The 23,591-nt window shown below is 38.1% G+C and overlaps 1 protein-coding gene across 2 annotated transcripts in view; it reads left to right on the top strand.

Moving 5' to 3' along the window:
* The window catches only part of MAK10 (MAK10 homolog), a 61,394-nt gene extending 38,004 nt beyond the window's left edge, over positions 1-23,390 (top strand). The window contains exons 5-16 of one of the 2 annotated variants that reach the window (XM_010243284.3): positions 151-301; positions 2,293-2,372; positions 2,870-3,142; positions 3,228-3,371; positions 5,899-6,033; positions 6,431-6,529; positions 17,034-17,090; positions 17,486-17,690; positions 18,503-18,621; positions 19,067-19,135; positions 22,625-22,723; positions 22,817-23,390. In XM_010243284.3, the coding sequence (XP_010241586.1) occupies positions 151-301; positions 2,293-2,372; positions 2,870-3,142; positions 3,228-3,371; positions 5,899-6,033; positions 6,431-6,529; positions 17,034-17,090; positions 17,486-17,690; positions 18,503-18,621; positions 19,067-19,135; positions 22,625-22,723; positions 22,817-23,056 (1,671 nt within the window). In that variant the 3' untranslated portion in view covers positions 23,057-23,390. Of the gene's footprint in view, positions 1-150; positions 302-2,292; positions 2,373-2,869; positions 3,143-3,227; positions 3,372-5,898; positions 6,034-6,430; positions 6,530-17,033; positions 17,091-17,485; positions 17,691-18,502; positions 18,622-18,708; positions 18,849-19,066; positions 19,136-22,624; positions 22,724-22,816 lie in introns of those variants that run through there. The other variant, XM_088898640.1, reaches the window with a different exon arrangement.
* The last annotated feature ends 201 nt before the right edge of the window (positions 23,391-23,591 follow it).

Below are 23,591 nucleotides of genomic sequence, written 5' to 3'. Positions count from 1 at the left end.
GTTAAAAATTGCTTTTTCTTTTATTTGGATCCATACCCATGTGGTACATTATTTTTCTTGATTTATTTTCCAACTTTTTTATTTCTAGGCAAAGTTGATGAGGATTAGGTTGCTAAATGCAAATTTTGGCCTTGCTTGTCTCTTATGTAGGAAGAGGATCTCTTTACAATGGCTTATGGCTTACCTTTGAAAGGAGAGGGAGATGAGAAATGTCTTTCAATGCTAAATGCGGTGGAGGAAACAATTTCTCGGCAATTGCGTGCTTGCAAAGCATCTTCATCTAAAAAAGGGATATTAGAGAGTAGGTTTTTTTACCAGTAACTATTTTTCAACTGTTGATTTTTGTTTATGATATTCTAGTTTATTAGGCTCTCGCCAAAGAAAAAATAATTCCATTTCATTTGACTTTGTACTTGAAGATATTTGAGCAATCAACAACTGTGCTAAGACACATCTTTGTTGATTTCTATGCTTTTAACCTCTGTAACTTTTGCCTAATGTCCCATACCTGTGAATACATGCATGGTCATCAAATTCTGATTATTGGTACACCACTTGGATTGCCATGATCCAAAATGTCTATCATTTGAAAATCATCCTTATTGTACAGTGAAGAGATTTCATATGAAGGTCATAGAGTAGGGAATGCAGCTTGAGTGCATCTGGTTATGTGGTCAACTGATCATTGATTATGACAATCAAAACACTGAAGACAACCCCTTTGGATTGGACAAAATCTAACATAAAGTTACTTGGATAAGTTATGCTGAACTGTCAAAAATCAAAAAGAAAAAGGAATGCGGAACTGCCTAAATAATAGATCAATCTGTTGCAGTCTCCACAAGGAAGATAAGAGGTTTACTTGAAGAATAAATTGTAATATGCAAAAACTGAATAAACAGATTAACTAGGTTAGTAATTTAAGATATCTGGGATCCAAGAAAGAAAATATAGGACAAAGATCGTGTTATTGTACCCGTGACATAAAGGAAGAAATTACACTGTGTTTTCATAGGAGGGGGGACAAGATTAGAAAATTAAATACGTCCTAGCCTCCAACTCCAAAAGAAGGCCTATTAGCCTCTGATGTACAAAGCAGCCCGACTTGTAAAACTCATACCCAAAGCATAGACCTTAAAAAAAAGATCCATTAACCCACTCCTAAGAGTAGCCCAACAAGCCTAACCCTGTCTCAGAAACAATGACCTGAAACCTTGGACATTTTGATTAGAGAAGCAAGATTTTTTTTGATCAATAACAGTGGATTTTATTTTATTTTATTAAAGTATTGAAAATTACAAAGCAAAGGAGCTAAACAATCTTAACTCCCGAATGCAACCAATGTACACCCAAAATGTAAAGCAATTACAGAACAGCCCAAAACGTAGAGTTTCTGTTCACCCCTTGCCTAGCTAGACCATCTGCCAATGAATTTGCACTTCTCTTTACCCATGTACATTGAATTTCAATGTCCTTAGTCAGCCACTTAAATTTCCTCTTTTCATTGCTTTAATTCCAGAGCCTAGAGTTGTCCTCTTTTAGCCAGTTCACCACAATTTCAGAATCTCCTTCTATGATCAATTTATTAATATTCATGTCCTTGACCCTTTGTACCCCTTCAAGGGCTGCTAGTATCTCAGCAAGATTAGGGAAGCAAGATTATTGGCATCCAATATGAACTGTTTGTTCAGATGGATTCCTAGGTTGTGGACTGAACTGGCACTCATTGGCAATGGAAGAATTAGAATGGGGGCCCCCTGACTCCGGGGTACCTTGTAATGTATTTATGCAATGGCCGCATGTGGCTGGCACACTCATAAAGTTTTATGGCAATCATCCATAGTTGCTTGTTTTTCCTCCCTCTCGCTTCATGCAAATATCCATTGATTCTGATTTTTGAGATGGTGTTGCACCACCACCTTGCACATGCCATCTTATGAAAGCAATGCATAAGAAGCATCCTCCACATTTGTAATTTTGTACATTAGATGGAAACTGAGAAAATGCTCATGTTGAAGCCATTGACCTTGGCAAACTTTGGACCTATGCGTTCATCCCATTCATCCCCCCATTGACGTTGCTTCCTTTGCTCGGATATATTGTAGAAATAATTAGTGACTATTTTTTATGGTTTATATTTTTATCAGTTCTTTGACCTGTTACAATTTATTGAGTTTGAGCTTGTAACTTGAATATTTGATAGGCCTTCATACTTCTCTCATAATGTCTGTTTACTAGTTACACTCTGGGTTGTTCATTCTTTTAATGGTGAGATCAACTATTCTAATGCAGATATAGAACCATTACAAACTAATCTTGACTTGGAAGAGGGATATTGCAAAGCTTTGCTGTGCCGTTTACGCTTTCGTAAGGTCTTACCCTGTGTTTGCTCTTCTCTCATCAGTTATGTTGCAGAGATAGATTCTAGAACATCTGTTCTCTTTATATGAACACATATCTGCATCAAAGTATTTTAATCATCAGTTTTCATCCACAGGGATTGCTAGATCCTGTTGTCAAATGTTTATAAATTCTTTCATCATTTTTTATTCAGTAGTGCATTGATTAGGCGAACATCTAGATAATTCCTTGGTTTCTTGGATTTCCCTCCCTACTTGTGCCTCTCTATTCCTGGCTCTTTTGTTCCTTACTTATATATGTTTTCAAAACTTTTCTTCTGCTTTCAGCTTTATTTAGTTAGATTTTTCTGGTTTGAGTTTATTTTTTGTGATGATTCGGCATTCTTATGTGTTTGTTTCAGGACATCTGTCTCATATTGTTGTGCTCTGCTACCTTAGTAGTTAATTTGTTAGCTTGGACTATTTTCTTGTTTTCTTAATAAATTTAACTACGGTTGCAATTTGTTCAGCATTTTTACCATGTTCTCATGTGTATGAAAAAACCTCAAGGAAGAGGTTTTGAGTTGGCGAGGAAACATATAGCTTCCTGCTTGTCGGAGCTGGCCTACATTTACAATTCATTGGAATTCCTTGGATTTAATGCATATGGATCTTGTCAAAATGATATAGAAGACAGCACAACAGCTTCTGGTCGTCAGCCTGTTGGGTTTGACGCAAGTCTAAACAGTAGATTAGCAGCTCCTACTCCTCCACGTGCTATCAAAATTCTGAGCTGGAAAAAGGTAAGAACTTGAAGTGGAATATCTAATTTATGGACACACTTGCAATTTCATTAATCTAAACTTCCCCTATCCTGTTTCTATCCAGGCTATTAAGTATTTTGAGAAGCTTCTGCATGATTTAGACACCATATGTTCCTTCTCTATGGATCCATTGTTAGAAGGTATTCTGCGTTTTGTGGTTCAATTTCAAAAATCCCAACCTGATTTAGTTGCAAGAGCTCATCTGCAGGTCAGTTCAAGCCTCTAGCCCTTTTCTTCTAGCAATTCTGTTTTATCATTTAAAATGTAACCATTGTTTGTTGCAATCTGTTTTTCCCCACTCTAACTGCTTTTTATTGCTACCTAATTTATCTGCACATTTGAATATACTGTTTCTGGAAGATAACTTCTTGTTCTGCTTACAATCATTCTGAAGAAAAGTTTGGATATTTACTTTATCATGCCTGTAACATCATATCCATGAAACTTTCTTATAGATGTAACGAGAATGAGGATGCATATCCACTGCATATATCTACTTTATTGATGAAAAAATGTGTACAAGAAAGCACAGAAGGTGCTTGACAAACACCTTAATATATCCACTGCATAATGCTCTGACAGATTTTTTTTTTCTTTCTTTATTTTTTTCAAAACCATGTAATGGCTGGCAAAGTGGGAAGCCCTCCTCCTTGTATATCCTCTAGGGTCCTCACTATGCATTGCCTTTGAAGGCATGGATATTGGAGGGAACCCTGATTCTTTATCATGTGCACCATATTGTACATGCAAGATTTTTTCTGCATAGAGATTTAACACACATCAAGTTTATTTATTTATTGGTTGATAGTTACTTTCCAGGGAAACCTTTTTTTGGTTTGTTTTTGATTGATAAGTTTAAACATTTTATTAATAGAACAAAAGAATGAATATGTACAAGTATGCCAAGCAAGGTATAGGCTGGCCTTAGCTGCCTAATCCAATCCCTTGTTTAGATTCCTTCTACATGCATGTGACCTCAAAACAAATGATCCCATTCTCCACTTGTTTAGCTAGTTTGTCAGCTAAACAATTTGCTGATCTTTGAACCCAAGAGAAGGTGGTATCTACTATCTACTTCCCTTGTCAAATGTCTAATCTCCCTCAAGATGTATTGATGTTGCCATTGGCCTGGCCCTTGCCTTTTCCTCCAATTCACTACCACCTTTGAATCAGTCACCTTCCACCTGCAATTTGCTGTAACTTGATGACCTACTTATCTTAGTCCTTATAATGTCATTAACAGTTAATCCCTTATGGAGATTCCAATGCCTATTTATTGGAATACATGGCTGGTATTGTCCCAGTGTCACCTAGGTGACTAGGCACTCTTGGTTGGGTACCTCACCTGAAGGCCTTGACTTATAGCAACAAGGCACCCAACCTTGGTCACAAGAATCACAAGGCAGACACCTATTATAATATCATTACTATGGTTACATCTTACTAATATGTTTGTCAATACATTCTATTATATATCTCTTCTTTTGGTAATCCTTACCTTTATAAAAAAAAACTGTTTAAAGTTTTCCCCTTTTCTACTCTCTCTCTCTCTCTCTCATGTGCGCGTGCACATTAAACAAAACAATGGATTCACCTTTGTTCTTTTTTCACTTATACTCACTCTTTATCTTAAATTTTTGTCATATAAAATTATAGCCTTATTTAGTTGCTAATTTTGATATGAAATTTCTCTATTTAAATACTTATTATATTAGTATTGTTTTTGAAAATATTGAAATTAATATATTTAAAATACTCATGTCTTTTAGATATGATGATTTGCCATGTTTTGAGAGGAAATATAATGTTCTTAATAAAGGGAATTACTATGTTTTCTCGATTAGTATGTATGCTGATTGGTATATAAATGCTTTGACGACTATTGCCCAAAATTGCCTAGATGCTTTGATAATTATCTTCCCATGCTCATTCTTGAATCCCATGTGTCTGACAGTCTAGGGTTGCTCATGCTGCACCCATCAAAATTTAACTTAATTTGGTTGGTCATGGGTGGAGTTCAAGGTACTAAAGATTCGGCTCTAGATGAGGAGGAAGAAGAAGCCACCATCTGCTCTAACTGATGTTGTCCACCGGAATGTGGTAAAAAATGTCCAAAATTTTAATCTAATGAATGAACCACTATCACAGATATGGATTTGTTAGTAGCCGACTTCTGAAGGGTTCTTTATTCTTTTTCCTTTTATTAATGGTGTAATGTAATGTCCTTTTTGTTTCATTTTAAGTTGTTTATTCCATGTTTAATTACGGGCATTTTAGTCCTTTGTACTAAACACTAAGAATAAATTGGAAAGTTGTTTGTCCTGTGTAATGTCCTTTTAAGTTGTTTGTCCTGTGTTTTTATTTCTCATCATTTTTCTAATCTTTTTGCAACCAAGTTGGGAATCCTGAAGACTTTGGGGTAGTAAATTGGAAAGTTGGCCAATGTAGAGTTTATTAGGGTTGTTCTTCCTCCCAATGGTACATAGTTCTTCCAAGTGGAAATCTTGTAGGTATAATTAGAAAATTGGGATTGATCAGAAAAAATGTTGTTTTTGTATATTTCTGTCAAGCTCTTAAACAGCAGGAAATTAGTTACTTTAATTAATTATAAACTGTTGTTTATCTTGTTCAACTGTTTCTATTCGTAGTTGAATTAACATCATATATAAGCATTTGTCACTTCTCTTCACTACTTTAATATTCTTCTTACATACACTATGATAACTACTAAACAGCGTCTTCTAGTCCAAGATGGAAAGCTTTATGGACGGGATCCTGTATTTGATGTGATCTGTAGAGCTGCAGCTGTATCTGATGTACCAAAGAACAGTGGAATTCAGAAGAGTGAAATTGTTTTACAACTAGGACAGGTAGATATTATTCTATTTTTATGGTCCTTTTAATATGACAATTTGCTAGGGTTCTCTGATGTGCCAAAGAACAGTTCAAACCTGAGATGGTTTGAACTTCTTATTTGTTGAATTCTCTTGCTTTTGTCCAGTATGTATCTTGTATACAACACTGTTTTCTTTTTAGAGAAAAACTCCCGGTTTACACTATCAGATTTTTAAATTACCCAATAATTCCAAAATTTGGTGTGCATGTTTCTTTGATGGGAACCATCAATTTTGATTCCGAAATTCTGTGAATGTAAAACATGTACAGTACCGTAGAGACAGGATCAGCTTTTTCTCATCATCTAAGCCTAACATGAAGCTCCTCTTTCATTTTAGTTCATCTAAATTTTGCAGTACATTGTGTATGCAGCTAGCAATCAACTTGCTTAAAATTCTTTGTACAAATGCTGCATGGCAAAGGCGTAAGCTTGGCAAAATTTTACAAGATTGGAGTGTTATCTATGTGCAGGTTTGTGCTGCAATCCAAATACTCTGAGTTTCTTACAACTTTTAATTCATTTTTTGGTGTATATATATATATATATTTTGATCAGCAAATAAAACTTTTATTAATAACAGAGAAATATTGAATTACAATAGTTAGGTTGCAGCACTGCGTTGATCCAATCTACAAACACATACAAACAGTTACAGTTCTGCCCAGTACAAGGTAGATCTATTTGCTCCCTGTTTTACTAGGGTATCCGCCAGCCCATTTGCAGTCCTTTTGACCCAACCAAACTGAGAGTTGAACCTCCTTAAGTATGTCAATTTCTCTGTAGATAAGTTTGAGCTTCCAGGGTGCTGAAGTGGTGTGTTTAGCCCAAGAAATGGCCAGTAGTGGGTCTTCTTCTATTTCTAAATCTGTTGTTCCAATCTGTGCAGCCAGCTTTAAACCTTGAAATAGAGCCAGAGATTCAGCCTGTATTGAGTCAGCATTTATTTAGGTTTTTATTAGATGCAATTGGAGTGCTGATGTAGGACAGAAAAGGGAAAGGTCTTACTAGGTTCATGTGATTGGCAAAGAAGAGAGTGCCATATAGAAGATACAAATGGATATTACAGCAGAGGAAATATAAGAGAGTAAAAGAAAAAGAACTAGTGCAAGAAGAGATTGTGCCTTAAGGGAGAGAGTGGGAGAAAGGAGAGATCATGAGAGAGATCTAAACCGGACTCCATTTCTTATTAATGAAATATGTTATCTTCTGTCAAAAAAGAGAGAGGTTCGAACCAGACTCTATAGGGTCTGAAGTTGGGATCGGGGACCTGATAAGACAATTATAAGTGACAGCTATGTCAATAAACCTACTACCTACATACATTTGATGGGAGTAACCTGGGCAACCCAGGTCTTTCTGGGATGGGACTTGGGAGGGGTTATAAGGGATGAAAGTGGTTCTGTGGCTCTTCTATTTTCAGGCCTATTAGGTGAGGGGGACTCCACGAGGGCAGAACTATTAGCTGCACTACAAGGGGTACAGCTTGCTGTACAGATAGGAGTGGAGCAGCTACTAATATATGGTGATTCTAAGGTGGTTGTGGGGTGGTTACAGAATCCAGAGACTGCAGTTTGATGCTTCAGAAATGAACTTAAAGAGATTCAAATGCTTGATGAGAAACTTGTATGTTAGAATACAATGGGTAGGGAGATCTGCCAATGCTATGGCTGACTGCTTAGCCAAGCAAGGGGCAACGAGGTAACATTTTTATTGGGCTCAGTTGTAATCCTTTTTAGTGTTTGATGGGTTGGAGAGGTCGCAACTCGTGCCTCTCCAAGTGTCTTCTGTAATAGTTGCTCTTGATTTCTTATTCTAATAAATTCTTCATTTTTTCAAAAAAAAAAACAATATTACAAATATCATGAGAAAAAGTAGACTCTTTTTATAGTGGAAGAGAAAAACAGGTATTAGACTGGGGGTATCTTTGTAATATGTCAATATACATATGCAGAATTATTGGTTCAGGTCTTAATCTGTTCTCAACCAGAACTGATCCTCACCCAATTATAATCGGGACACGTAATGCAGAACCAGATCCTATATAATTGGTTCCATTCAGTCCAGGTCTGTTTGGTCTGCCTGATCCATTGGCGGCAGCCCTACAAACCAATGACTAACTTTTCTCCATTATTGCTTCCTTTTCAAAGGTTTTGCCTCTCTAAGTTTATTAGGTAAAGCAGAATACAGGAGAAATAATTTTTGCAGATGTGTATAACCCCTCTGATGCATGTTATATTCCAGCAACCTAAAACAATTTTCTCTCTGATCTATCAACTTAAAGAAAATAAAAAAAACCAGATATTCCTGCTACTGCTTGGTTTTACAAGATTGTTTAATGCCGACTGTTGACCAAATAAACCCAGGAATCCAGTCAGCTAGGTAACTATGTTATAAGCTATTGGGCACTTGATATGTAATGAGAAACATTGTACCAAGAATATCATTTGCGTCTGAGTCTAATCTTGTAAAATTTGCTTAGAAACCAATAAATTGACAGTGGTACCTGTTTGCAAACCTGAAATGGAGTTTAAGATAAGAAGAAGAAAGAATAGAGGAGAGGGAAGAGAGTGGATGGGTGGCGTGTTCTCAGCCAGCCCGAAAGTAAAATTTATATCAAGTGTTTAATGGTACATAAAATGATTAATGCACCCCTGATTAGTGAAGGCACAATCAGACATAGAATAAAAACTAATTCAGAATTTCAGACAAAACAACTTTAGGCCCATTACAGCAATAAGTATTAGACATAAAGAGAAAAAAGGCTCACACATAATCACCCATTACAACACTCCTCAAGTTGAGCATAGATGTCTATAATGCCTAACTTGCTTGGTTTTGTCATGTTGTACCGGATTATTAGCACTATTTATTGTTGCTTTGTTGTCACAGTACAACTTGAGAGGACAATCAAACTTCATGCCCAACTCACCCAAAAGAGCCCTGTGCCACAATAGTTCCACAACACCATGAGCCATGGCCCTATACTCAACTTCTGCACTTGATCTAGCAGCCACATTTTGCCTTTTACTCCTCCAAGTAACCAAGTTCCCCCAACAAATGTACAATATCCAGAGGTAGATTTCTGTCTCCAATAGACCTTGCCCAGTCAACATCAATATAAGCTTCAATTTCTAGTTTACTGTGCTTTTTGAATAGGATTCCTTTCCTTGGATAAGTCTTCAAATATCTGAGGATGATCTCAACTGCCTTCATATGGGGAACTTTGGGAGCATGCATAAACTGATGACTCACCACATTTATTGCATAACCTGTGTTAAGCCAGGTAAGGGATAAATAAATCAATTTCCCTACTAACTTTTGATATCTTTCTTTGTCTAAATAATCCTCACCAATAGACTCTTATAGCCCATGATTTTGCTCCATAGGTATGATTGTTGGTCTACTCCTCATCATATTAGTCTCCTCTAGTTGATCAAGAACACGCACAAACACACACGATCTTTTTATCTCTTCTGGTCTTCTGGATCATTCCCTATGATGACCATATCATTCACATAGAATGAGTGTTGTAAGCATGTTACTCTGCCTCCTCATGAACAAAGTATGGTCAGCCCCACTCTTGAGTGTATCTTACATTCTTCATAGCACCACAAAGTCTCTCAAACCAGGCCTAGTGAGATTGCTTCATCCAATACAAGGCTTTTCTCTATCTACACACCTTTCCCTGAAAGTCACCGCTAGGTGGAGGACTCAAACACTTTCTCATGTAAGTCTCCATTCAAGAATGCATTCTTTACATCTAATTGGTGTAGTTCCCAAGAGTAATTTGCATATAAGGATAATAGAACTTGAATGGTGTTGAGCTCGGCAATGGGTACAAAACTGTCCTTGTAATCAATCCCCTCCTGTGTAAACTGCTTTGCCACTAGTCTAGCCTTATACCTTTCAATTGAACCATCCACCTTATGATTTACAGTGAATACCCACTTACATCCCACAATGCCCTTTTCTTCTGATAGATTCACTAGTCTTGGCTTTCACTAAGGCTTTCATTTCCTTATTCATTGCCTTTCTCCATTTTGGGTTAGATACTTCACAGAGTACCTAGTGGGAACATGGACAAAAGAAAGAGAAGGCACAAAGGAGTAACAACAGGGAGACAAATAAGAGTAAGAAACATATTTGGCAATGGGATGTCATGTGGTATAGGAGTGAGTAGGCTTAGGAAGAGCAATAAGAAGGTCAAAGTCAGGAATAAGTTTAGGAGCATAAAAAATAGGGCTACTTGGACTCACGGGGACATATTTATTTGAGTCTGGCTGGTTGCTGTTACAAGTTGGAGGTTCCTTCTTTCTCTTCTTGTAGAAAGTTTTTTTTTTTTTGGATAGGAAACAGTAGCTTTCATTAATGAATTGAAAAGATTACAGGCTTACCACCCACAAAATGGATGGAATATCAAAACAAAATGTTACAAACAAGCCCAAAACAAAGCCTCCCCAGTAGCTCCTTGCTTAGCTAAAGTGTCAGCCGTTCCATTTGCTGACCTTCTTACCCATTTAAAATGCACCCCAATCTCCCTTGCCAAGCTAATAATCTCTCTTAGAGGCTGTCTAAGAGACCAAACTCCCAAGTTTCCAGATTGCATCCACCCTATTACCAGCTTGGAGTCTCCTTCCACTTCTAATTGCTGCACTCCCCATTAATTCGCCAGTCTCAATCCTTGAAGTAATGCCATTACTTCTGCATGAATCTCCCATCCCAATTGGGCGCAAGTAAAGGGCCAAGACTTTTTTTTTTGATAATTGAAATGATTTTATAAATCAGCAATAAAAATAGTACAAAGTCCTCATGGAAAGGTACGAGTTGCAACCTCTCCGGGCTGGTTAAGTACAGATTTCCGAATTAATAACAACTTACATAGAAGCACAAAAAAGATCTTCCCTAGAAACCCCCTGTTTGGCTAGAGCATCAGCCAAAGAATTAGCAGACCTACTAACCCATTTTACCTCAAACTCTCATATTGCTAGTTAACCACTTTACTTTTTTTATGAGATCTTTGTAGCCCCAAATGGTGGTGTCCAAGTTTAGGAGCCACCTGGTTACCACCTGAGAGTCCCCTTCAACTAGGAGATTCTCCACCCCAAGCTGGTTGGCGATCTGAATTCCTTGTACTGCAGCAAGTATTTCTTCCCTTGTGGAATCCCCCACTCCCACCGGTCCTGAGAATAGGGAAATTATGTTGCTGTCCTTATTTCTCAGGATACCCCCTATACCTGAAGGCCCGGGATTGCCGTGGCTGCTTCCATCAAAGTTCTGCTTAATGACACCTTCCAAAGGCGGAACCCATTCTGACAGAATTCTATCATTCTTTGTTGAAGTGTTGGCTATTACTAGCCAATTTCTCCACAAATCATCAAAGGAGAAGTCATCAAAGATATCCATAGTTTTCAGCCAAAGGATTGCTCTTGTTAGGATACAATCCTTCATTTCATCTAACCCTCTTTCCTTCTCTAAAAAAAATTCTTGCATTCCTTTCCTCCCAAAGAGTCCACAGAGTGGCTGCCCTGACACATCTCCACATGACCTTACCTCTTCTAGTGTGCCAAACAAAGACAGATGGGTTGAATAACAAGCTTAAATCAGAAGGCAGAGACCACCTACCTCCAAATAGACAAAGGCTCCACCTCCATATAGCTGTAGCAAAGGAACAGGAGATCAGCAAATGGACACAGTCCTCATTCTCAGCCTTACACAAGGAACACCAATTTGGGGAAAGACAAAGCGAGGGTCTCTTTTTCTGTAAGTTTTCCAAAGTATTGATCTTCCCATAGAATACTTCCCAGCAGAATACAATAATTTTTGGGGGAATAGGTTGCGCCCAGACTTCTTTGACAGGGAATCCTTGGGAAGAGGGGTTAGAACTGAGGCAATTTAGAAAAGAAGAGCAAGTAAAAGTACCTTTTGGAAGAGGAGTCCAAATCCGTTGATAAAAAAAAGTGGGGTCCAAGCAAACGGATTCTAGTAAATGAATTAGCTCAATAACACAATTCAACTCACCATCCCTTAACCCTCTATGAAATCCAAAGTCCTAGTTTAGAAATAAGGGGTTTAACGGGCTCGGGAGAAAAGTTGCAATTGGCTCATGTTTGTAAAGGGAAAAGGAATAGAGCGAAGGGAAACCATCTTTGAGGGGTTGAGTACCCACCCTAATATCCTCCCAGAAAAGAATAGCATTACCAGAACAAGCATCATACCTGATGAATCTGAGGAAGCGAGGGAGAATACCATGTATAGCCTTCAAAGGTGTAATAAGGGTAGTTCGACGAGATATCCCAGAATCCCAACCATTTCCTACACAACCATGAATGCTTGCCACCACCTCATGCCATAATCTCTCTCTCTCTCGGGGCCATCTCCATAGCCACTTCCCTAGAAGGGCTACATTCTTCAACACTATGTTCCCTATCCCTAAACCCCCTTATTCCTTTGGTTTGTTAACTATCTCCCATTTGATCAAGTGATCCTTTTTCACCTCTCCTGGTTCCCATAGAAAGTCCCTCATTCTCTTCTCCAGTTTCTTAGCCTCCCTTAGAGGAATCCTGAACACAGAAAAGAAGTAGGTTGGAAGGTTGGCAAGTGTAGCCTTAATTAAAGTCAGCCTACCCCCTATTGAAATGTAATTCTTTTTCCAAGCCGCCAAGCATTTATCAAATTTCTCCACAATAGGGGCCCAAAAACTACTTTCTTTAGGGTTGGCTCCTAAGGGTAGTCCTAAGTATGTCAAAGGCCAAGAAGAAATATTGCAACCTAAGCATTCTGCAATGGATTCAATCTCCCTATTCTCCAAGTTTACTCCAGCCATACAACTTTTATCAAGATTTACCTTCAAGTTGGAGACCCTCTCAAAGGTACTTATTAAGATCTTAAGGTTCTCCACTTTGCTTAACTCATTCCCTTCACAGAAAATAACAATATCATCAGCAAACTGAAGGTGAGTTACTGGAATGCCTCTGCTCCCTATTCTCCATCCCTTTATTTGGCCCTCCTCATCTGCTTTGGAAATCATCCTACTAAAGACATCAACAACAAGTGTAAAGAGGAAAGGGGAGAGTGGATCCCCTTGTCTTAAGCCTCTATTGGCTGGAAAAAAGTCCTTAACCATCCCATTCACCAACACTGAATAACGACAAGAGTGTAAGCATCCTCTTATCCACTTACACCATTTATCCCCAAAACCACGTCTTCTTAACATCTCCAGTAGGAAATTCCAATCCACTAAGTCATAGGCTTTCTCCAAGTCCAGTTTGCAGACATCCTTTCCTTCTCGATCTCCTTATCTCTTCCACACTCTCATTTGCAATAAGGATCTGATCTGTAATTTGTCTATCCTGAATAAAGGCTCCTTGTGCTTGGCTAACGAGAGAGGGGAGAACAACTTTGATCCTCCTAGAGAGCACTTTTGCCAGAATCTTGTAAATGCTTGTCACCAGGCTAATTGGCCAAAAATCTTTGGGGTGTCTGGCATCATTCTTTTTGGGAATTAAGGCTATGAAGGTGGCATTGATTCCAGGACTCACAAAATTTTTATCCTCAAATTCTCTAAATACTCCAATTAAGTCTTCTTTGACTATGTCCCAACAGTCCTGATAAAATGCCATTGTAAATCCGTCAAGGCCCGGTGCTTTAGCCCTATCCATAGAAAAAACAGCTTGTTTAACTTCCTCTTCCTCAATCATTCTTTCCAGCCATCCCTTATCTGTTTGGTTCAAAGTTGGCCAATTCTCCTCCCCTACTATTAATCGATTCTCTAATGGTCTTTGATAGATGGATTTGAAGTGATCCACAATCCTACTGGCAATCTCCTCTCGAGAGGTTATCTCCACACCCTCAACCTCAAGCTTTAGTATCAAATTTTTCCTTCTTCTCCCATTAGCCAAATCATGAAAAAATTTGGTATTCCCATCCCCTTCCTTGATCCACTTATGTCTGGATTTTTGTCTCCAAGAAATCTCCTCCCTCACAAAGTCTCCTCTAGCTCCTTTTTCAGTTTCCTCCTCATTTCTCTGTCTTGCTCATCCATCATCCCTTGGGATTCTTTTGCATCTAACTCCTCAATCTGAACCAATAATCTAGCTTTTACCTCCTCCACTCTTCCAAAATGAACTAAAGGGCCAAGACTTTTCCTTCCTTATTTCCGAACACACCCCAACTCCCGATTGACTTGGATTACCCAAGGAGCTTCCATCAAAGTTTAACTTCACCCTGAACTGAGGCGGTGGTACCCAACTTTTTTGTACCACAGGGGAGGAAGGAGAGGATACAGCTATAGCACTCCAATTTCTAATTAAGTCAGCTGAGGAGAAGTCCTTGAAGAGATGATGTACTTTTATCCAAGGCACAACCTTGATGGTGATAACCTCAATAGTGCTTCCTTGGATTTTTCTTGCCCTAGGAAGATCCTATTGTTTCTCTCCTCCCAAATTGACCAAAGGATGGCTGCTCTTGTTATTGTCCACATTACATTGCTTCTTTTCCTTGGTTTTCGGAGAAGAGGCTAGAGTAAAAAAGGTTCAACACACCCGAGGGGGGATTCCATCTGCAACCAAACAAAGAACCAATGCCATAAATAATAAGCAAAAGGACAAGAAATCAAAAGATGAGTTGCCGTCTCACCATTTCTTAAGCAAAGGTAACAGACATGTGGGGAAAGGCACCAATTTGGCCTTTTTCTTTGAAGCACATCCTTAGTATTGATCTTTTGAAGAGCCACTTCCCAGCAAAAAGCCCTAACCTTTGGTGGCACAGGAGAATACCAAACTTCTTTAGCAGGAAAAGAGACAGTCCAAATTCTACTATTTAGGCATGAAAGATCTAGGAAAACTGAACTCAACACAGTGAACAACTAATCTACAAAAGCCAATTCTGAATCCCTCAACCCTCTTCTCAAACCCAAATCTCAAGTCCCCTCAGACACACGAAGTGAGGAGATGGTTTTGAATTTATTTATTTAGGGGTGTTCCCAAGCCAAAGGTCCTCCCAAAACAGAATTTTATTACCTGAGCACACATCAAATCTAATGAAAGGCTGAAAGGAAGGAAAGACTCCAACAATTGCTTTCCAAGGGGAGAAATTAGAAGCCCTAGGGTCAACACCAATATCCCATCCATTAGCTGCCATCCCGTGAATACTTTCCACCACCAAGTGCCACAAATTGCCCTGCTCCAAAGGAAATCTCCACAACCACTTTCCTAACAAACTACATTTCTTAATCTGATATTGCCAATGCCTAGACCCCTGACTTCCTTTTTCTTAGAAACTACTTCCCACTTCACTATATGGTCCTTTTTTGAGTCACCCGGTTCCCATAGAAAGTCTCTCATGAGTTCTTTTAACTTATTGGCAACCTTGACAGAAAGCTTAAAGGTAGACAGAAAATACATCGGAAGGTTGGCTACAGTGGACTTGATTAAAGTGATTCTACCCCCTAGTGAGATATAAATTCTCTTCCACCCTGCTAGCTTCTTAGTGAATCTTTCCAAAACTGGGTACCAAAAGCTTTCTGTTTTAGGGTTTCCCCTCAGGGAGACCTAAATATACCAGAGGCCAACAACTTACCTCGCAACCTAAAGCCCTAGCCACCAATTGAATCTCATCTTCCCATAAATTCACCCCCGCTCACAACTCTTATTTCAATTGACTTTTAGATTGGAGACTCTCTCAAAATGCGTTACCACCAATCTCAAATTATCCATCTCCTCAGGTTCCCCTTCACAAAAGAGAATGATATCATCCACAAATTGTAGGTGAGTGACAATCACTTGTTGCCTTCCAACTCTCCAACCTTTTAGTAGATTTGTCCGACAAGGAATATGTTGGTCTCTTTACAGTGGGTGGGGAGATAAGCAAATACTTTGTCCAATGTGTTAGCCAAGCAAGGGGTAAATAGGGAAGAATTGTTTTGGGCTCAGCTGTGATTCCTGTATTTTTTCCTAGTTTAATTGTAAGATTCTAGGAGGGGCTGTAACTCGCGCCTCTCCCTTGGATGTTGTATGAAATCACAACTCTAAATCAATTTTTGAATTAATAAAATTTTACTATTACTCATAAAAAAATGATCAGAACTAGGGCTTCTTAGTCAATGATCAGAAATAAAAAAGAGAATAGAGGAAAGAGGAGAGGATTACTGAAGTTGGAACTCACAGAAGTTGGGTTGTTACTGCTCTGATACCATGTTTGCAAACCTGAAATGGAGTTTAGGGCAAGAAGAAGAGAGAATAGAGAAGAGAGAAGAGGGTGGATGGACGGAAAGTGTTTTCTCAGCTGGCTCAAAAGTAAAATTTATATTAAGTGTTTAATGGTACATAAAATGACTAATGTGCCCCTTATTGGTGAAGGCACAACCAGACACAAAATAAAAACTAATTCAGGCCCATTACAGAAATAAGGCTGACAAATAAAGAGGAAAAAGGTCCACACAATCACCCATTTATGGGATTTGTTTTTTGCTTTTTCTTTGCTAGAAATTCAAATGCATCCATTCTTGAATTTCTGTTTGTACTTAATTAAATATTGTTGACATTCTTTATTTTATCAAGACCACTTCTAGTGAAATCTATTTTCTGCTAATTTTGTTAGTTTTCTTTTCCGTTTCCAATATTGTGCTACTTGGGGGGCTATTTGACCACAGCTAAAGTGGCTAAACTGAAAAAAATTGTTTTGTCTTTTAGTAAGTTTTTAAGGAGGTTGCTGGCTCCTTGATGGCTGAAGCTGAAATTGGATAGATTACTATACCCTTGAATATTTTGTTATTTAATTATTTTATCCACTAAAAGACAGAGCAATAGGTTCTTAAGTTCAACAACTTAAGCTGTCATCAAATGGCCCCTTAGTTGGGGAACTCTTTAGATTCTATCTAATTTTCGTAAATAATAAAAATAATGGGCATATTACATGAGGACTTTCCTCCTGGATCTGGATTATAACTTTTTTGTTTGTTTGTTTCTTTTTTTTCAGTTGGAGTTGGCTTCCAAGAGAGACTTCGCAGAAACACCAAACATTTTAACTGATGTGGTATGTTGCTCTAAGATCAGTATTTCATGATGGATACAAAATTTAAGATACCTGTCAAGGACTACAAGGATGATATGTTAAGGGTTCTAATAGTCAACGTCCCAAACTAGCAGGGTTGATGGGTGGAATTAGCATTAGTTTGTCTAACCTAGTTACTACACAAACCATCATGGCTTTGTGATTCTTTTGGGTGGTTGAGAAAAATCTAAATGCAATGCCCATAAAAATGGTCATTATAAACCATGGGCCATCATATGTCATTGTAATTCATCCTTATGATGTATCCATAAGGTATCTTAGATTCTCTTTTGCATGATTGTATTATGCTTTCCTGTGTAAGAGACATCATTTAGTTGTTTAGCCGTATGCTTTACTACTGTTGACTGATTCTGCAGAATGTATCCATGAAACTATCGAAACATCTCCTTATCTGGACAGAGGAACAAATTTACTGGATTGCTTCTCGTTTCCTCATGTTGGGATTTGAACTGGATCTTTATTCTCCCACGGAGTACTGCATGGTGTATTGGTATATGTACGTTGTCTTGATCAAACTTGCAGAAGCAACACAACTCAGGATGGGGACAAGCAGTGACATTGGTGAGTATGCCATTTCATTTGTTTCTAGTCTGACATATCTCTCTATGTTAGTATAGCTAATATCTACTTGTGAGTTGTGACATCTACACAACTGACATACATGCATTAGAGTTAGATCCACTGCTTGACATCTGCCACCTCAGAGGTCTCCTGCAAGGTTCAAAGTATAATATAATATGCCCCATATCGTATTGATTTTCAAGGGAACCGGTATGCCACATATTAACAACTGCCATGGTTGATATGGTTTAAATTTTAATTTATATTGTGACTTTATCACCTGAGAACTTGTCAGAATTACACAGTAAAAACAAAAGGAGTTTTGGTCATTTGAAACTCTAGATACACAAAATCGTATTGAGAGTTTCGATACTTTGAACCATGGTCTCCTGTACCAGAAAAGGGAAAAGAAGCAACTGAAATATAAAAGTAACCTAATGAGATGATTGTAACCATCTGATTCTTCTCTTTTGCTTGTTCCAGAGTAAAATAGAAAATTTTTCCAAAGAGAAGCAATTTAATGGGTTGGTTATAATGATCTTATTAAGTGTTTGGGCAAAAGGGACTGATCCTACAAGTAGATCCATCATATAGTGGTCTAGTTCATTGGTAATACCTGGTTTCTAGTCTATATGCTCTTATGATCTTAGATTTCACATCCCCATTCACATGCAATCAAATGCCTAATGTCTGCACATTTCATGCTTCATAGTGTTTACTTGAGTCTACATGGGGAATCTCCTCTTGATAGAAAACATCTTTACTTGGTTTACATGGGACATACAAGATGATTGACCTTTGTCATTGATCAGCTAAACGTAAGGGGAAGAAGAAAAGGGATCTTCCAAAGGATTTGGCTAAGGATTCTCAGATCCCACCCATGGTTTTGTTGCTTCAGTGCTATATATGTCTCTCCGAAGGCCTCACAATGGTAAATATACTTATTTTAATTTAAGCATAATTTTTATTACTCATCTTTGATCATATTTGGATGCTCAGATGAACTCTGCTGGTGCAGACCTGAGACCTAAGGTAGACTTCATGTCTGCATCTTGGACCTACTCTTTCCAAAGGACCACTTGATCCATTAGTATGGAGCTTAAGTCCACTATGCTCATAGGTTTATGCCTTCTCAGATTCATGTAAATCAGGATAAAGGTTAGAGAAGATCCATCATCGTAGCTTCTGTAGATGCTTGGTTCTTATCATGAGTGGGCTATGGCCCTTAAAGGTCCTTCAGAGATTTCCTTGAAACTATCTATGTTCTTTCCCACATGTTCCATGTTTATGATGCATAGCCAACAGCTTATCCCTTCATGTAGGCATTCTGCTTCCCTTATATTGATTTGTATCATTAATCATATCAATTCTCCCAGATGCTTGCTGCTTTGAGGAATGAACATAAGATTTTCCAGAGACCAAGTGCATTTAATACTGAGGAAGAGGTATGCATTACTGTGTATATCTCATTTTTCATCCTTGAATATTTATTTTATGGATTAAATGTTGAACTGCTGTTAGAAAAGTTACTTAATCAATGCCGAAATGAGCTGAGTAAATTCTTAAACATATAGAATCGAAGTTTTTGTCACTTGGCTAGTTTCTAGTGTTGAAAGAAAATGCTACGCCAAGAAAATAGTTGTCAAAACATCACCTAGGATCAGGCATCTTTTTGAGTTTGCCTTGTGCCTTGCATTGGTGTTTTTACATAGAAGTACACCAATTTTATGTGCAGTTTATGTTACACTGTATCATACTGTATAAACAAGGATAAAGAACAAATAGGGCATTTTAGAAGACCAGTCTTCAATTAAAGAACCATAAAATAGGTATAGTAATCTGTTCACTAGATAGAGAATTAGAGATTCAACTAATAGCCTTCAACATGTTATTTCCATAAGAAACCTCTCCTTCTATTTCCCTTTTTAATCAATTTTATAAGCAAAACAGAGCATCATCTCTCTTCAGTAGAACAGGGGCTCTGCTTCTTTGCTTTTTTGTATTGTTTTACTTTGTAATCATTCCTCCACACCCTTCATTTTCCTTTTTTCATTGGAAAAAGGTAAGATAAATTTTATTAAAGATCAAACAGAATACAACAGGCCCCAAGGAAAAGGTCCCTGGCTAGGCACAAGCAAATGGACAAAATAGTAACTCTATTATATTCAACATAACAAAGAATATATCATTGTATTGTTTTCTTTCTTCATTTTCCCATTCATTAATTTATACATTTCATTTGTATATCCTTCTCCCATTATTAAAATAGGGGCTCTGTATCACTTTTAATGGTTGATACTTCAACTCAATGTTTCAAAAACTGACCCAGAAATGGAACCACTTTTGCCTCCAGTTTCTGAGTCAGTGGTTCAACCATCTGGCTTGAACAAGTTGACTCATGCTGTCATAAATAAAATATTTAGAATTTTATAATTTTACATCTTACATCAGTCTAAAAATTATAGATTGAAGATATAATAGACTGATGGAAGATGTAAAATAAATACACAATGCAAACATTGTTGCTTGTTGAAGAAAATGGTAAGGACTGATTGAAGATGTAAAATCAATGTATAAACTACAGATTTTTTGAGAAAAAAAGGGTAGTGCCGTAATAGACTGAAGAAAACCCTCTTCCTTTTGCTGTTTTAGTGACTGCACCAATTGTGTTTGCCGCCCAAGAGGGTGGTCACCGGTTCTGTTCACCGCTGCAGGTCATTGTCCACACTCCACATTTCATTGCTTTTGTCTTGGTAGCAGGTCTCAAGAGGTAGCCACCTTGCCTGTCTTGTTCATTGTTGGAAGGAGACATCACTGCTCACAGGTTCTATTTTCTGTTGGAAGAGGTTATCATCATTCACTTTTTGGCTTTAAAGAGGAAGTGAAGAGAAGAAGTGAATGGGTGTTGGGAAAGGAAAAATGAGAAGGAAAAAGTAAACCTGGTTTTGGGAAATGGAAATAATTGAATAGGTCCAATAGGATTATAGGACATTTGATTTCTTTTATTTTTTCTTTAAAGGCAACCCGCGAACTGTTAACCAGGCCAAACGGTTTGACAGTTAAACTGTCTGGGTCAATGGTTTTCTGACTGATTCAACAGTAAACTAAGATAGTTTGTCATGTACATAGATGACCACCTACAGCACCCATAAGAAGTGATCCGTTACAAATTCAAGGGGCTAGAAGGGCTAGGTGCAGATAAAAAAGGAAATGGGTTGAAGTAGTAGGAAATGATGCTCATAATTTAACAATGGATATGGCACCAAACAGAATGGAGTGGTGAAACAGGATTCGTGTAGCTAGGGGTGCAAGTTGGGCGGGCTGGGCCAGGTTTAAGCTCAACCCAGGTCTAACCCTAAGAATTGGGAGTAGGGCGTGAGCCCAGCCTGAGCCTGAGGTCAAGCTCGAACTATCCAACCTTGGGCTCAGCCCACACTGGAATTTGATGCACTTGGGTTGGGCAATCAGTCCACACTAAAATTTGATATAAATGCATGAGTATATGTATGCATATATGTATGGTTTACAATAGGTCTGTTCACAGGTCGGGTTGGGTCGGTTTACTGGCATTTTTGCAACCAATCCAACCTGGTCGGTTTACCTAGAAATGAAACCGAAACCGACCCAGTACTAAGTAAAATTGACCTGGTCGGTTTGAGTCGGTTTGGGTCGGTTTTGTGAATGATTCTCTCGGTGTGAACGGTAAAGGATTCAAGTCTAAGAAGTGAAGGCTGGATGCCTGGAAATTAAAAATGATTTGATGGATTAAAGATGGAATTTTATATATAATATGTATATTTCCGAAATAAAAAGCTGATATATATATATATATATATATTTCCACAAATATATTTATCAGATATATATTAAAACTGAAATATATCATATATATATAATATATCTGAAATATATTATATATAATATATATCTAAGTCGGTTCGGGTCCGTTCGGTTTATGTTTTTTTGTAACCCGAAACTGACCGGTGCTGAAGAAAAACCGGCCAACTCGGGTTGGATCAGACCAGGTTGGTCGGTTTGGGTCTTGTTATGAACAGCCCTAGTTTACAAAAAAAAAAGAAGTATGCATGTATGTATGCAAATGTGTCTATATATGCATAAATGTATGCACATAGTCAGACTGGACTTGGGCCAGGTTCAAGCTACCTACCTGAAAAATAAAAAGGACCGAACTTTTGGACCTAGGTCCAGTGTGAGGACAAAAAATCTAAGCCCAACCTGTGTTGAATTGTGGTTTGGGTCCGTCTGGGCTCGGGTTGGGCCCACCCAAATTGCACCCCTACATGTAGAGTGGGGATAAGGCTTATATTGATGATGATGGTGATCATCATCTGTGCATGGGAGACTGACTCCAATGTGGACTGTGTGATCTTCAGAACATTAAACATATGGCAGGTTAGAAGGGCTCCATACCCAACTAGCCCCAGGCTCAAGATTGTTCTTCTATGATATGCCAACGTTTTCAACTTGTTGTCGACCTGGACAGTTGGACCATTGACCTGGTTATGACTCCAGATCCAGTTAACCTATGATCCTCTAGATTGCAAAAAGCCATTGGGGCATTGACTTGGTCAATGATCCACCAACCTGGGCAGTTGGAATGCTGACCCATTCAATCTTTTCATCAGATTACCAGCATTTATATTTGTTTTTTGGATCTTTTTTTGTTGATATGACAATCATGGGTTGACCTGTTGAGCTAATTGGTTGAACTGAAAACTGGTGGTAGCCTCCAGATTCGTTTCTTTTTTTAATTAGCATATGTTTTATACTTGATATCTTGTATAATGTTTGTGAATCTGTGGGGTGGCTGTCTGACTATGCTTGTATCCAGATTTTATAGTCTGATGGAATTTTCTGAATTGTGAATTTATTTTATTAATATGCTTGCTATATACATTTTATTTTCCTTGCAGAGGTTCATTCAGCACTTTGAGCTCCTACAAAGAGCTCATGTCCCTGGTCATATCTCGTACATGTTGTTCAAAGAATCTACAAGCCATGCACAATTCTCTGTAAGTATTGATATAACTATTTCTATTGTTGTTTAATTTGTTGCCTGTACTTTAATTAATTGATCATCCACTGCTTCCCCCTGGAATGGTCAGACCCTAGTTAGATACAATTACTTTAAAGATGCTCAGAGGATTGCAAAAGAGCTTCGAAGTAGTTTCTCTAGTGATTCAGACAGGCTGGTGGAACTCCGTCAGATAGAGCAGGTTGCAGAGCACAACTGGATTGCCCTCAATGTCATTTGCCAAGCTGGGGCCGAGGATCCATCACTCAAAATTTCTTTTGAGTTCAGCCATCATCCTTGTTTCGCTATTGCCACAGTTAAGAGATCTTGAATTGAATTGCTTCTCTTACAGCCTATCCCAATTTTGAAACCCCAAGTAGGCTTTCATTAGTTTCAAAGAGTGCTTGTTGGTTTCTGTTCTACCAAAAAAGGAAAAAAAAGTGCCGGTTGGCAGCTGTAACATTAATTTTCTTTTAACTTTAAAGTTAATATTGATAAGAAAACTTGAGTTGATAATGAGTTAAGGGTACAAAGTTGTACCATTTATGTAAATTGCGGACTAGTTGAGATAGTGTTCATAATCTCAAGGGAAGATATGTCATTTCGAGAATGTGATATGAATTAATAATAAATGTTCAGTGACATTTGAATTGTGTAAAAGACAACAGATGAGGAAGCTTTGTAGTTATTTTGCATTTAATTTTGCCAGGCTATGATGAGGATTTTTTATAAGATTCAGATCTAGTTTCTTTTCTTTTCTCTTTCTCCTTTTCTGTGTGTGTGTGGTGGGGTGGGGGGTGGGCACCCAGATGCTACATTGAAGGCTGAAATGGGGAACCCAGACTGCCTAAATGATGAAGACCGAG

The sequence above is a fragment of the Nelumbo nucifera genome, chromosome 2 (genome assembly GCF_055504915.1).
Source record: "Nelumbo nucifera cultivar China Antique chromosome 2, China Antique-T2T, whole genome shotgun sequence".
NCBI classification, from domain to species: domain Eukaryota; kingdom Viridiplantae; phylum Streptophyta; class Magnoliopsida; order Proteales; family Nelumbonaceae; genus Nelumbo; species Nelumbo nucifera.
This window is presented reverse-complemented; position numbering and strand designations above follow the sequence as displayed.